The sequence below is a fragment of the Eumetopias jubatus genome, unplaced genomic scaffold (assembly GCF_037043125.1).
Source record: "Eumetopias jubatus isolate StellerSeaLion01/CBP00866 unplaced genomic scaffold, mEumJub1_p1.0 scaffold_2, whole genome shotgun sequence".
NCBI lineage: Eukaryota > Metazoa > Chordata > Mammalia > Carnivora > Otariidae > Eumetopias > Eumetopias jubatus.
The window spans coordinates 80,919,622-80,935,454 of NW_028274808.1; the positions used below are offsets into that span (position 1 = coordinate 80,919,622).

The 15,833-nt window shown below is 42.8% G+C and overlaps 1 protein-coding gene across 6 annotated transcripts in view; it reads left to right on the forward strand.

Annotated features, from left to right (window-relative positions):
- The window catches only part of SLC10A7 (solute carrier family 10 member 7), a 256,149-nt gene extending 240,605 nt beyond the window's left edge, over positions 1–15,544 (forward strand). For 2 of the 6 annotated variants that reach the window (XM_028125283.2, XM_028125287.2), the window contains 2 exons: positions 11,187–11,357; positions 13,486–15,544. In XM_028125283.2, the coding sequence (XP_027981084.1) occupies positions 11,187–11,357; positions 13,486–13,580 (266 nt within the window). In that variant the 3' untranslated portion in view covers positions 13,581–15,544. Of the gene's footprint in view, positions 1–11,186; positions 11,358–13,444 lie in introns of all 6 variants that reach the window. The other 4 variants (XM_028125288.2, XM_028125289.2, XM_028125284.1 and 1 more) reach the window with 3 other exon arrangements.
- Positions 15,545–15,833: the final 289 nt, after the last annotated feature.

Here is a 15,833-nt window from a genome sequence, read left to right on the forward strand (position 1 = left end):
TCATGTTATGATCTCATGGGTCTTGAGGTCAAGCTGTGCATCAGGGTCCGTGCTTATAGGGGAGTCTGCTTGAGATTCTCTCTCTCCCTCTCCCCCTTACCCCCTGCGTGCTCTCTCTTTTTCTCTGTCGCTCAAATAAATAAATAAATCTTTAAAAAAAAAAACAGATGGATTTAAGGATAAACAGCCCTGACTTTTAATCCCCAAATCAAAACTGCCTCATTCTTTTGTGTCAGGAGGCATCTCTTCTGAGGTTGATGTTCATCATAAACATGGTACCATCAAGAAGAAAATTACTGCCAGAGGGTGATTAAATGGCCATGTTGACAAGACAAAAAATGTATATTAAAAAAAAATACCGTGCATTTGTGTCACAGCTTACTCACATTTACCACTTGGACTTGGAAGCCTTCCAGAAGTCCCACTATCCACTAGTAAGAGGATCTCCAGTGCAAAATTTTAGGGAGCACTAAGTTTAGAGGGTGGAAGCTGTGCCAGAATCCGTGAAAGCACATGTCCTATCCGTCAGCTTCTCTTTGCCTTGGACTGAAAAGATTTCAGTGTTTTTCTTCATTTATATAAAAACATATCTAAATAAATCCTGTAAAATTAAACAAGGCTTTCCAGAGCCAGAGTTCAGTGAGTTCTGTTCTGAGCCAGGGGCCAGTTCCGTATTGGTGACCATGTTAAACGTATTTGATGACCTCGTGTTATTTTTTTCATATGAAAGCCTCCGTCTATTTTTTGATGTTTTCACATCCTGTGAGCATGAATATTAGCCAGATTTTCTCTTAAGAAGACAAAAGACTCTTCCTTCACAGCCTAGTAAAGGAAAAAAAGTAATCTCAATCTACTTCCTGCCCACCTCGTCTCCATAAATATGGTGACCCCCTCCTGGAAGACACAGCCAGCATTTGAATGAAGCCCCCGTGGCTCAGTTCTTTAATTCATTCTGGAATTCCCTGCTTGCTAATTACTCCTACAACGCTGTCAGACAGGTGAAGGTGTACCTAATCTTCTGAGGCAGAAACCTTCAATTGGTAGAGTTAAATGTTTCATTGTCAGCATCTGGTGAGCCAGCTCAGGCCATTCATTAAATGTCTTTTCCAATCAGAACGTACCTGTTTCAAAACAGAAATAACACCAGCTGCTCATTTTGGTCTTGTCTTGCATCTTTATTTACATAAAACTTTCAGCAAAGTGATGGGCTTACAGCCCGGGTAACTGAAGACTAAAACCCCATCTTTAGTATTTTCCTAATGGGCCAAAAATGGTCATAAAACCACCTTTTACCTGAAGCAGGTAAAAGGCCGGCCACATAAGCACCTGTGTTGAAAGGAGTCCCTCTCTTTTCCTTTCAGACTTTTCTTGTGTAAATATTATTTTTCTTAGGTTTCCCCCCCTCTGTTTTTGGTGTTAATATTATCAAGCATCTCTTTTCTTCTGGGGTCCCTCGGCACTGTGACAAATTAGCATTCAGGCATTGCAGGCCCAGAATTCTGGCTGAAGACCACGGATGCTGGAGCCAGTCTGTATGCACATCCAGCTCCCTCCGGTCACTAGCTGTACCTGGCCTTGGGGAAATTGGTCCTGACTGCTACTTCAGGTTCCTCATCTGAGAAATGGAGGTAAGAATGGAAGTTTTACGCACACTGTAGACATGAGGAGGGAACGAACTGATGTTTGCACACTCCAAATGCTGCCTGACCCAGAGCAAGCCCTGCGTAACTATCTTCTACAGTCTGTATTCTGCCTCACTAACCTGCAAGTGAAGATCGGGAATATCCGTGAACTCCAGATGTGGCTCCTGAAGTCCCATATGAGATGGGATTGTTGAAAGACTAAAACATGAACACTGCTCTCTCTTTCCTAAAGCTTTGGACTCCTGGAAAGATGGTTCCTTTCTCTTAATTACAGCCTTAGACGTGTGGTTTGTAACCTTATACTTGTTAATTGTCCTGCTCTCCCAGGCCTAATTCTCACTTTTGGATAAAAGAAGTATTTTTGGGTTCTGGTTTTGAAAGATGAAGGATAAATCTCTCCAAGTTGACCATCAGAAAAGAAATCTGACATTTAAAACCTTCCTAACTGTGGAGGGGAGGGTGGTTATCAAGCAGCACGAGCTCCTGAGAGGAAAACAGAGAGGCCAGTTTGTGAAGCACGTTTGCTGACATCTCTATGGATTTTAAAGTGTCCCTTTCCCTCTCCTGTGCAATCTCCAGAGATAACCGTATGACATTTTTCAGGCTTCAGAAGTTAGAAATTAAAATTCCATTTGTACATATCTATTAAACTGGGGTGAGATGATCGTGTTTTTCTGCCAGAGGTCTAGCCAAAGGGGGTGGGGGTCGTCAGAGATCCCGGCGCTGCTATTGTTGCCTTTGTATTCAGCAATTTGGAACCACTCAACATCTATGTGGATTCCGTGAACCCCACACTGGGACACTGCGGAAACTGCTAGAGAGCTCATATTTGCATATGTTACTTAGTTGTACCTCATTTTGGATGACTCTTGGTACAAAAAGGACAAAAATGTTTTCTTCTGTGTCTCATACAGCAGCAATCGAGTTTCTAATGCTGCGGTAGAGTCATATCAAAGATAATATGGCAGGAGATTCCCGTTAAAGATGGAATGACACAAAAAGAACAGGGAAGCAATAAAATGTAAATCATTGGCAAGGGTAAAGCAGCATAATCCACATATTAAAATGCCTTGGAGAATTTGAGCAAAAGACCAGTCATTGAGTTGGAAGTGAATGAGAACAGATCACACGATCTGTGACATCCTTTCCCCCTTCCTGAGGGAATCGGCAGGAGGTGACTTGCCAGCCTTTGGAACATACCAGAGTATGTTTGGGGGGAGTCCTGGATTAGCCAGGATTATAAGCAGAATGTAATTTTGGGGGCTGTGCAGACTAATTACCTCCTGCTCCAAAAGGCCATATCTTAGGGGAACTCTTAACTGATCCAGCAGGTCTCGGATGGGCAGCAAGCCGGGCCATACCCATTGACCTAGAAGTAGGGGGCCTTTCTTTTTACCCCCACTAAAAGAGAAACAAAAATCAGAATACCCCAAACGTTCACTGAATCCATTTGCCTAACCACTGTGTTCCTAGACAGCAGTGCTGCATTCCCTCACTGCCATGTGTCATGATGTTGTTATTGGACGGAATTTGCTCTTTGCCTAGATTTGGCATGGTACTTTCTATCTTCTCTCACTGTTAAATGAGTAAGAGCATACACTCCTTGAAGGCAGTGGGAGGGGCGCGGTTACCCATTAATTCACTGGACCTAGAAGAGTGTCTGACACATAATGGACGAAGACTTACTACTTACAAGACTTTGAGCATTATTTCACTTAGCATTTATTAAAAAAAAAAAAAAAAAACCTGTGAAGTAAGTACATTTTACAGATGTGAAAACTGAGGTTGAATAAGTTGCCCAACCAAGGTCATGCAGGTGCTAAGTGGTAGACATGGGATTCTAACCCAGGGCTCTTTGACTCCTGTGTCAGGCTTCTTCCCCCAGCCCACCCAACCCCCACTCCCTGCCCACCCACCCCCATATCAGGCTTCTTAACTGCTATACTGATCTGCCTCATGTAGGCTACTGGATATAATAGATTATAAATCGCTGCATGAAAGTGACAGCTATATTACTGAAAATTAGCCTGCTTTAGGGTTATCCTAACTGAAAGCCTTTTCTAACCAAATTCCAGAACTGTTGTTGTACTTTATCATGGCATCATTTTGTCTTCTAGAAATGGCATGTAATTGCTCCTTTGTTTAGTAATTGACATAAATTAGTGCGAGTGAGTTTGACTTTCTGCGACAGTTTTGTCTTTAAAGAGAAGGACTCTGTGTGTGTGTGTGTGTGTGTGAGAGAGAGAGAGAGAGAGAGAGAGAGAGAGGTTGGCACTTAGCGATGCCAGAGAAGAGTGTCTCTGTTCCTCAAACAGCGACTGCCTTCCTGGATTATGTTATGACTGGGGAGACCGTCTATCCCAATGACTTTTAAAGGCAAGCATGGTCTTTTCTGAGAGATTGACTGAGGAAGAGATAGACTCCAAATAACAATGTGTGGGACATTTAGATAGTAAACTTATGGATGTTTCTAACTAAGAACAGACTAAACAAAAGCGGGAAATCACCATGACAACTGAGGAGCGAAGCAACTGGATTCCAGATTTTCCAGCAGCTCTCTCCAAAACTCGGTGAAAAGTCTGAGAAAGCCCTTAAATGGACAACAGGTCATGTGAATTCCAGCGAGTGAACCCCTGAAAGACAGGAAATGATGCAGGTGATTGGAATATGCGCGATATTAGCTAAGTGAGCACCTAAGTGTAATATGAGACTTCAAAGGACCCAGACGGTGTTTTTCAACGTATTTCCTCTCCTACTCCACACTTCAATACTCCTTTCAAATTTCGTGTTCCTCTGTCAGCCCGGTTTCTTTCCTTCCCGCCACAGCAAATTTTATGCTGGGAAATACAGTCCTCTCTCCAAGGGGTGTGTGGAGGCAGTCTCTCTGCAGTCTAGCAAAGCAACTAATATTTGTTCTATATCCTGTCCTTTTAAATAGGAAACCTTACTTTAGTACCTATTCTTAAGTAATCAATCATTTATCAAGTAGCAGTCCTGTGCTTCAATACTGCAGGAGATTAAAAGAAAAATGTAATACTTTGCCGCTGTTCAGGGGAAAACAAAACCTACCCCGAAGAAAATAATGGCAGCATCAGCAAATACTACATTCACTGATGCCAGGAGGAAGAGCGACTTCTTTCCTCAAAAGAGGAAGAAATCCGTAGAGAGGCCACCCTCGGGGTGGAGGAAATAGAAAGCTGAGCCTGAATGAAGCCACAGGATTTAGGCACTAGGGAGAAGGGGCAAGATCCAGCAGAGGCTCAGCTCTTACAAACACAAGAAAGTGCTAGACCCGAGCCAGTGACAGCAGTTGGCAAGGGAAAGTTTGGTTTCATGGAGTTGGCACGGCTCAGTGATTAAAGGTAAAGAGACGGAGGTCCAATTCTGACTCTACTGAAATGCGTGATGTATGATGTCAGGCAAGTCGCTTAACTGCCCTAAACCCCAGTTTCCTCAGGCTTAAATGGGAAAATCACCACTACTTCACAGGGCTGTTGTGAGGATTAAATGAGATAATGCAGGCAAAGCACTTAGCATGCAGTAAGCACTTCCAAAATGGTGGCCGTAGTAACTGTTCTTTACTGAAGTTGAATAGGGAGAGAATGTGATGAATGGGCCCTGGAAAGTCATTGTAATTCTTGAGCAGGCTATTGGCTTTAATTAATGTGGGTTGGGGGAAGATTAATCTGGCCAGGGTTTGGAGGATTGATGAAGGGAAGAGTCTGAAGACGGGGTGATGTCAGCAGGCTGTAAGAGTGATCTTGGCTCGATTTTCTGAGGCACTGAATTAGGCAGGTGGCAGTGAAAACTGAGGGGGGAAGGAGAGTGGCAGATGGAGGAAAGAATCTACAGAATTCAGTGGCTTGGTCAAGGGGTAAGAAGACAAATGGAATTAGTCAAAGATAATCCCCAAACTCTCAGTTGTAGAAACTGGGTAAGCCAGTGACAGGAGGGGTTACACAAGCCATGCTGACATGCATCCCACTGACAGAGGAAAGCTGAGGTATCAGGGCAAGAGCTACCAGAAGGTGAGCCCCAGGAGGACAGGGACCTTGGCAGTGCTACTGACCTGATAACCCCAGCAACGAGGACAGTGCCTCACATCAGGCAGAGGCCCCAGAGGTATTTTTTAATGAACGGATGGGTGGATGGTGAGAACATGGTGCACCCACAAGTAAGTAAGCTGAACAGCGATGTGAAGTAGCTGGTTTTTATATTAGGAACAATAGAGCAGGCTCAGCCTTCAGCATGGGTTAAATAAAAGTCCGTATTTAATCTAGAAAGAAAAATGTTGCTCAAGGAAACATGAAAAACTGTCCATCCAATAGAAAGTATAAACTCTTGCAACTTGAACATTGATACGAAGGGAATTTTCTAATTCAGAGAACATAAAATAAAAATAGTTAAAATAGGGAGGGAAAAAAACTTGTTCTTGTATGTATTGTTTTATCCTTTCTATCCTGGGTATAGGATAAAAGGAACCCCTTACTTGCTTGTTAGAAGAAGAAAGCTCTCACTTGAAGTTCCTACTTGGCAGATGTCAGTTGAAAGCTCTGCTTATGGAATATGTTGCAGTGTCAAGCTCTGTTGGATAATTGTAGATGAATGTGTCATGTGTGACATGGAACTGTGGCATGCTGTACATTACTGATTTCCCAAGTGTTTGGAGCAGGTAGTAATGTGCTGGGAAAGTGCTCTTTATCTATCCACACAGTGTACTTGTAGAGCAATGGGGAAATGCTTTTGGTGGAAATTACTTTAGTCAGAAAAAGAATCCATTTACAATATGCGCCTTCTAACATCTTTCAGACAATGCATTGTATTAAAGAGGCATTTTTTGATTAATGTTTTATAAACATTTTTCAGCATGACAGCTTAAAGCCCCTGTAAAATTGTAAATGCGTGCATCGTGTTCACTTCCATAAAGTCAAATGCCATCTCATAAAGTCTAGTTGGATCCTGTCAACCATGGTGACACAGAATCAGTACCTGGGAGCATTAAAATTAATTTGCTTCATTTATATTACTGCAGTGATAGCAAGATGAAAAGAGTCCTATATTTAAATTTTACTTTAAAAAGAAAACTCTTTCTAGTAAGTTTGTTTGGTTTTTTTTTTTAAATTATTGCCATTTTTTTCTCCTACTTAAAGAATGTAGTGAAAACGGAGTGATAGTCTGCACAGTAAATTTATGATGCAATCTGGAAGAATACAGATCCATTCATTCGACACACTCCTTTTGAGCACCTACCCTATGCTCAAAGATGAAGAAACCACCGGTGGTAGTAAGTGCAGTGAACACTAGGCTGGAGCGTGTTGCAGGTTGGGTAAGCATAGAGTAGAAAGGACCTGATGACCAGCCTGGGACTTTGAGGATGGCGTCCCAGAGGAGGCGACGTAAGAGCTGAGGGCTCGAGGAGTGGGTGAAGCGAGACGTGGGGGATGGGCATTGTAGGCCAGAGGAGCTCCTGTGTAAAGGCCTAGTGGGGGGGGGGCGGTGATGGGGAGCAGCACAGGCATTCCTCCAGGCTGGAGCATGGAGGCAGGAGAGGGGAGGAGCATGACATATAGAGATATAGAGGGATGGGGGCCAGGTCAGGAGGGTCCTCGTGCACGGCACTTAGGGGTCTCCCCTGGGTCACAGACTCCTGAGGAGTTTGACAGAATCAGATTTTGTGCTCATTCTGGCCACAGAGCGGAAAAGAGCTTAGAGAGGACACACCTAAAGTCAGAGAGACTGGTGTGGAGATAGCGTGGGAATGCCGTTGAGAGCTGACTGGTCTGAAGGAAGCTTATGGGGAGTAGGTGTGAGTGGTCACAGGGACGCCCAGGAAGTCACTTCGTGCAGGGTTAGGTCACCTCCCACTCGTGGCATGCCTCGCCCTTTCACAGAGGAGGTCATCAGCTCTAGAGTGCCGACTGAAGGAATGAACGATCGAGTGAGTTGTTTGACAAGTTAGTGAAGAGGATGAGACGGGGGGAGCACAACATAGGCTTCTGGAATAAGAGCAATCCTGGTGTTCTGACTTGACTTGAAGATCACATTTTGCCCAATTCATGACCAAGTGGCAGAAATCACTGTGTGCTGAGTGCAGGGGCTCCTACAGGTTCCTAACCTCACTCTCTTGAATTTTGCGTCATCATCCTGATAGTGATGGCAACGTGGCAAAGATGCCCTAGAACTGACATATTGAACTGTGATGGCCACTGGAGCATGGAACGTTCGAACGTGGAAAAGTTAACTCTCACTCAGCTTCTCCCAGCTTCTTTCTACACTGACCTTCGAGGACATGAAAACGCAGACTGGAAGCTCTCTCCTGGGGGGTGGGGCGGGGGGAGGACTGAAAGGAAAGCAGGGAAAAAGAAAGATGGAAAGATACAGATAAATAGGAGATTGAAAAGAAACCCTAATAATTGGAGAGGAAAGTAGAAATCAAATGATTGAAAAGTAAGGTGGATTTTAAGACTGAGGGAAGATAAAGATTCCCGAAACAAATAACATATGACTTGAATCACTGGGGTCCCCCTTCCCTCACCAAGTGATTGAGCTGTGCATCCTCCCCAGGAAAGGAACAAGCAAGGATATGTGACAGGGACTTGGGTCCTAATCCCTGGAAGCTAGGCTTTTTTTCCTCCCTGTTATATTATGTTCAATCATATTTTTAACATTAGTTGCTTCGAGTGCTAGTGATAGGAAATTTGATTAACGATTAACGAGGAGGTATTGCAGGCACGTAAAGTGAGGAGAAATCCCTATTTAATTCATCAAACGTCTGTAGCAGCTTCTAGTCATCACGGATCCCTTCTCTTTGTGTAGCAAGGTGAGTAACTGTAATACAAGGCAAAGGAAGGAAAGCGCCTGTAACCGCCAGGGTCAGTCAGGAAAACTGAAAGCGCTCTTTCAGCGTAGGAAAGATTAAACAGTGTCAGAAAACTGAAAGGGGGAAAGGAGGCGGTGAGGGCAAAAAGGAGTAAAACCGCAGGAAGTAGCAAGAGCTAGGGGAACAAAGGGAAGTTGGGGTTCTCAGAGCCTAGGAGCTTGGAGGAGGAAATGGGGGCTCAGGCATCTTAGGAGGGGCACAGCGAGCTATCAGCTGGAGCCAACTATTGCTGCCACTGCCCCCTGAAGGTGCTGTTATTCGTAGGACCCCACGTACCTCCTCCTCCAGCCTTCCTCTAGTGCCCCTGCTGGCAGAAGCATCCAGGGAGTGGGCAGACAAGGAGGGGTGGTGTTCTCAGAGCCCCAGCCCCAGCCCCTTCCCTGAGCAGCATACATACAGAAGAGTGCGTTTGAAGTTGAGACCCAAGAGCTGGAGAACCAGCACAGGGCCAGAAGAGAACATCACACAAATTGGAATGAGGGTCCAAAGAAGGTAGAAGGTCACTTGTCCACTGAAAGCTTCTTGACAGTAGAGACTTGGCTTCATCTTTCCGTCTGTGTGCCCTAGACACTTCTGGGGGCGTCCTAGCAATCACTTAGCTCCTTAAGCATATGAAGTCACAGGAACATCCTGGTATGGGTGGCCAGGGAGCTCGATGCAGACTTCTGTGTCTAGAAGTGCTTCTGGGAAGCATCCAAGAGGAAGGAGTTCCAAAAGAACCTCTGGACAAGAAAGTTTTTTGCGCACCACAAAGCTGCATTTCTGCTTAATGAAGCTGCAATCCCTGTGGCACTTTGACCTGAAGACCTCCGAGACCTTGAACCTTCCCTGGCACAGAGGGCTAGAAATGCAGGTTGTGTGGGTTGCAGTTCAGACCCCACCACCTGGGACAGTTTCCTGACCCTGAGGTCCGTTTCCTCATCAGTAATGTGGTGTGAACACTAGTTTTCACCAGCCTCCCAGGGTTATCGTAAGGCTTCCTTCATTCATGGGGGAGCACTTGGGCAGCACGTGACATCTAGTAAGCCCTCATGGCATACTAACAACGATGGGCATCATTATTGCTAGCTGCATGTACCTAATTCCCCACACTAAGGTGAATCTGTGCTGTGGCTTACCTTGAGACACCTTGTCTCTCTTGCAGCCAATTTCTGGTTACTGAGCCCACTTCAGCTTGCTGAGGAATGACAGAGCCCGAGTCTTTGCCAAGAAAGGGTAGCTTGAGTGATTTAGCCCAGCAGCCATGGTCCTTGAACGCTGGGTCAGAAACCCCTGCTGCCATCACTTTCAGGGACAAGTATCTCCATATTCCTACCATTTGCTTCCTTCAGCCCCACTTTTACTCCACCCCCATCCCCGCGCTCCTAAGCGTCATCCCTTTGCGCCAAATAACCTCTCCTGGAAACAGGAGGAGAACGCTCAGCTCTTCTTTTCTCATCACGATAACTTCCCAGGTTCATAATATCAGATGCTGCTCTTCGACTATCCATTGATTAAGTCTATTATTTTTAAAAAGAAAGCTCTTTTGTTTTTTATATTGGTGAGAAGACAGAAAGTGCAAAAATCTAAACATGTACTTTCCAAGCTTTGAGAGAGATTGTTGGGGACGAGTTAAGTGTTTTCAGTTTACGGCAATGATTTGTGAGGCTATGAAAAAGAAAGCGGCTATGAAATACATTTTTGCATAAAGGTTTGAAATTTATTAGAAGGTAAAAATAATTGAAAAAGCAGAGCTTTCCTCAGTGGGTTATAATAAAAAGTTATTTATGTGCCATCAGTGTGCATGTTTAGGAGCTTGGGTCCTTCTCAGAGGCTGTTCTCAAAGAAACAAGAAGGAAGCTAAGCTATTAAAGCTATTCCGTTGAAAAAGCTGACATACATACACAGTAATTCTGACAACTGGGCCATATTAAAACAATTGGTAATAATAGTCAAATTGCCTGTGTCTGATTTCTCTTATAAAAGCTTAATAGGTACACACTGTAGGCAGCTGTTTACAAAATCTGCAGACCTTGCCCTTGGTATAATAGAATGGTAGACTCGGGAAGTAGTAGTCATTTACCTGAGTTCCATTAAGACCTTCACTGTGGGGTTTAAACATTCAGCCCTAATCTTAGAATTCACCTGCCATATAATATCTCATAAAGTGCTTTGAGATCGTTGGCCAAAAGAGAAGGCACAAAGCCTCTATTAATGTTCATTTAGCGGAAGTGCCCTCCCACTTACAATGGTATATATCATATATTATCTTACCATATCCTTTCAGTTCTCAAAAGTGAACTTTGGGATGTGAAATGATGCCAGACAGGCGTCCAGCAGACTGTTTCACGACAAAGCAAGAAAAGATCCATTTTTGAATCTCCGCTTTACTCATATTTTTCAGCCTTCTGAGAAGCAACTCTTCTCTCCTCTCCTTGGTAGACAGCCTGCTAATTTGCAGTGGGAATTATTGGTGCCTTTGAACACTGACCACCTTTTCAGTTTCATCTGTTCTGGGTAGAGCTTAGAGTTTTAGGTAGTGAAAGGAAGACGGAAAGATTTAATGAGTCTTTTGAGACATTCCCTAGGAACACGTTCAGGGGGAAAGATGGTAATGACCTAGTCCAGAGTTCCAGTTTTAATGGAGTGTCTTTAGTTTGAGGACAGACTGAATTTGCCTCTAGATTTTCTGTCTTCTTTGTTCATCAGGAATTCCAATGCTGAAGATCGTGTTTGCAGGCCACGAGCACCTCTCCCTAATATCTGTGCCCTTGCTCATATACCACCCAGTTCAGATCCTTCTGGGAAGTGTGTTGGTGCCAACAATAAAGTCTTGGATGGTGTCAAGGCAGAAGGTGAGACTCTGGAAAGATCTCATTTGAATCCTAATCAGACTGAAATGCTATTTCCGAATCTTAGCCATGCATATACTTTAACTTTTGCTAGCATACCCTCATCCTCAAGTACATACTTTCTTAACCAATCACGATAATAATGACGCATTGATCCATTTCAATTTGAAAAGGAGGACTGAGGGTTACATGGTTTATATTGTTATGAAAGTGCAACTATACCTAAAATGCAGTTTTGAAAAGCTTTTTTAAAAAAAATCCGCTCACAATGGCGGACATATTGCAATGGGGTATACTCAAAATATCCTCCCCTCCTCTCAGGTATACACGTTCTTTCCCCCACCCCGTCTTCCCTGCCTGTCCTGATTTCACATGCCTTTCTAAATCTGGGAGCACCTGGCTTTATCTAAAATGTCTACTTTATTTTTAATTTTCCAGACACCTAGTAACTTCTTTGCACAGTGAAACTATGTGTTGGAGCATTTAAAAAGTTTAAATAACATAGGAGCCCACACAATGTCAATTTCACCATGCTTAGCTCAGAATCTTGTAACTCATTCGATATCTATAGATTTGCTTTCCTAAATTATCAGCCGAAATAAAATCCAGGTGATTCATACAGAGTTTCGATGCTGTGTGTACCATCGGAGCGCCCGGCGGGCTGTGGGCTGGCTCCTTCTCAGTGGCACAGATGTTACAGGACTGCCCCGAGCCTGGGCACAAGGCAGCAGCTGTTACCAGGAGAAGAGTGGGAGAAAGAGACAGCCAGTGGCAGGGGCGTGCCCGGTGTGGTGTCCTTAGCATCCTGAAAGTGGAATAGCCGCACTACCACCTATTGAGCTCTGTGTGTGCGAAGCACATCCCCATCTTCCCCTGGTTCTGAGCGTGGGCCTTGAGCCAGCCTGCGAGCTCAGCCACCTCCTCTCCAGGTGACCCTGGCCACCTTATTTCACTTCTCTGTGCCTCAGACTCACGATAATATCCGCTCCTCAGAGTTACAGAGGCTCCTCTGGCAGGGGTTTGATGAAAGCTAGCTGCTGTAATTATCACTGTTGTTGTTCATTACTGTCTACAACACTGCAGCCAGTGCAGCTGTCGCCCCTGGACAGCTTAGGAAGGAGGCCCGGGGAGTCGAGCAACTTGTCCGAGGTTACGTGGGGTGGGTTAGTCAGTTATAGAATGAGGACTACAACCCTGGTCTGTTTGGTCCCCCAAACCTTTCCCTGATACCACAAGGACACTCGAGACAGAAATACAACATTGTTTTTAGAAGGAGTGCCCTAGGTCCCCGGGATCCTACCTGAACAGGTTAGCCCACCCAGCACCTTCATTTATTTTTCCACTTACCAGAATGGTAGCGATTACCATTCCTTACTGGGTACCACTCTGGGCTCCAGTCCGCCCACTCAACAACTGGTAGAGGAGCGGTTTAGTACCTTTTTATTTCTATTACTATTTAGCCCTTTTGAAAACTTCCATTTATATCTGTCGATGTATATGCGCATTGGTCAGCATTGGTACACATAAATTTTGACAAAGAATGAAGAAAAGTATTTAAAAATCCTAATATTCTATCAAAAATATGCAGTTGTAGTGAACAACAAATTAAACAGAATGAAATTTGTCTTCTGCATGCTTAAAAGCAGAGTGACAGAAGCATTTCCAAAAGGGAGGCTAAATTGGACAATGCTGTTCATTCTCCTTTTGCACAGAAACCACTCCAAACCTGGGAGGTATTGGCTGCCTTAGAATAATCCAGAAAGTGTGGAGTATTTGCCCATCCCATTTGCCCACAAAAATAAATACAAACTGTCAATCATAAGGGTATCCATGAGTATCTCTTCTGCTTTACAAATAGGACTGATTGAGACCCATGGCCACCCTCCAGTGTACAGCGGGACAGTATGAGTAGCCAGATGGGGCTGGAGAAATGACAAAGTCCACTAGCTAGTGAGGTGGGCAGGTGGACTTGTTTGTGTCCAGAGGTTTGGATTGTTGGTTATGTAATGCTCTCGGGGTGGGTGGGCTTCGTCTTCCTTCTAGTAGCATAAATTATCTGGTGTTGATTGATGCTTTCATTTTGTTCATAGATACTGTCCAGCTCTGAACATCATGTTGTCCTTTCTTATAGGGAGTGAAGTTGACGAGGCCAACAGTATAAGAAGGGAGGCACTCATTATGCAGCGATGTATATATGTACAGGATTGTACATACAAACAGTTCTGAAGACTTGTACTTGTGAATGTTGTTTCGATGCATATTTTATTTTTTTACACAAAAATATGATATAACAGTTTAAGTGCCTTAAAATGTATTTGACAGGAGTGTTATTTCCAAAACCTACTTTGTAGGTTACTGCCAGGGGTGGTACCATATTTTGGAGTGGTTTAATTTTTTTTTTCCAAACACAGGAAACCATGATCGTGACAAAAAGCAAACATGCTTTCCTCTTACCACCTTTGGTGCAATACAACCCTTCACTAGTTACTGTGCTGTTTGAAATGAGGTCACACCATCAGGAAAATCCCTTCTGATGACAGTGAAAATTTCCAAAGTTTTATTCATGAATACTTTGATTTACTCTGTGATTCTTTGTTTCTACAACTGTGACATGTCTCTTCCTTATCAACTCAGCAGGGGTCATGGATTGCATAGATGCAGAAAGGCATAAGTTATCTGCATTTCTTGACATCATTTTTTAGACATTCCTTCAGATAGTTTCCACACAGAAATTCCTCAGTCCCATTATAAGAGATTGTGGTGTTATATGTCTTAAATTTATTATAAGCTGCTTCAAAGAAAGAGCCTGATGTTTGAGTTATAAGTAAGTGAAGTTTTGAGGTAAACTATAGGACATGTATTCAGGATTTTTAAAATTATGTTTCATTTATTTTCCCTTTTTCTGCCATAATTTCCTTCTTAACTGTTTTCCAGCACACTTGCAAACTCCTAACAGCCAAATGTGAGATGTAAAAATGTTACAGTCAGTTTGAGAACAGCAACAGTTAATGATGGATTATATTCACATTCCACAACTGAGACCAAAATTTTTTCTTGTTACACAGATGTCTGAGCACAAATTGCCCCTTTTAGCCAGAAGCAGCCTGTTCCATCCTTGAATTAAGCACACTTAAAGGCATTTGAGATGAGTTATTAATGAAAATTTCCTTGGCAGATTTGACAAATGTTTGCAACAATTTCTTAAAATTAAATCATATTTGTTCTTATGAATAAATAAAAATATAAAGGTCATGGACACAAACAAATGTTACATATACACATTCTGTCTAGCCAGATGGAAAGAAAAATGGGCACAGAAAATGCAAAACCATTCATTAACCAAAAGATCAAATAAAACAAGTCCCCAGTTGGGCATCAGCTTTCAAAGGAGAATTCAATCTTGGCTTCCACTGTGGCTGGACGAACTTTCACTGGACCCAAATAGAGAAGAAAGCGATACAGAGAATTAAAGGACACTGTTCCTCTGTTTCCTGCCCAGCATTCTGTCACGTCCTCTCTGCATGTCCTCTCTTGATTTGACAGACAGTATTGGCATCCTGGGTCACACTGATGCTGACTCTGTGGTCAGCAACAGAAAAGATCCTTCCTTAGAAACTTACCAGGTTTATCAGTAGCGTAAATTCACATCATCATCACAACCCGGTCTCATCTCGTGTTCCTTCTGACCATTTCAATATTACTGAACCTCATAAATTTTACAAGAGTTATCCTCAGTGTAAATTTTAAGGCTAGTACAAGACTCTGCAAAAATCTGTGGTGAACAGGCTGTTTGTCAAGAATTTCACTTATATCTAAAACTCCAGTAATTTCGGTGCTCACAAATGGAGGACAGAAAGGTTTTCATGTTTTGTTCCTACAAGTTTCTTGGAATTTCAGAGGCAGTGGGGTTTGTCTGTCTGAGCTATAAAAATCTTTCTCCCTAGCATTAGAATACTGATTTTTTCTCCCCAACTTATCTACCTCTATTGTCTAACACCTACAGTAGGTGTGATTATGGGATAAGGTTCAACTGAAAATGCTGTAACGTGCTTTAAAAAATATGTTTTGTTTTCAAATAATCTCTACATAGTGCATTTTGGTGGCTTTAGTGATACGTTTATGCCTATTTCTTTTTTTACACAGACACTGTGGCGTATTTTTCCATAAAGAATTAAAAAATAAAATCAAAATTTATTTGTAAGTCATGCTTATTGGGATTTAATTATTCACCTCAAAATATTTTATTATTGTGTTATGCACTGTCAGGCTATCCATTTATGCATTTTTTCTGTCTAAATGTATTTATGAAGGAAATACATTAGATCATATTTATGTTTACTCATTTTTCCACTTGTTTTTTTTTAAGTGGTTCTTACGAAATTTGATTTTTTTAAATGGGTGATAATGTTAATCTTTTCATGTGTTCTTTTCAAGTTTTAAATTCTGTATTTTTTAAAAATTCCCTATTCTGTTTAAAAC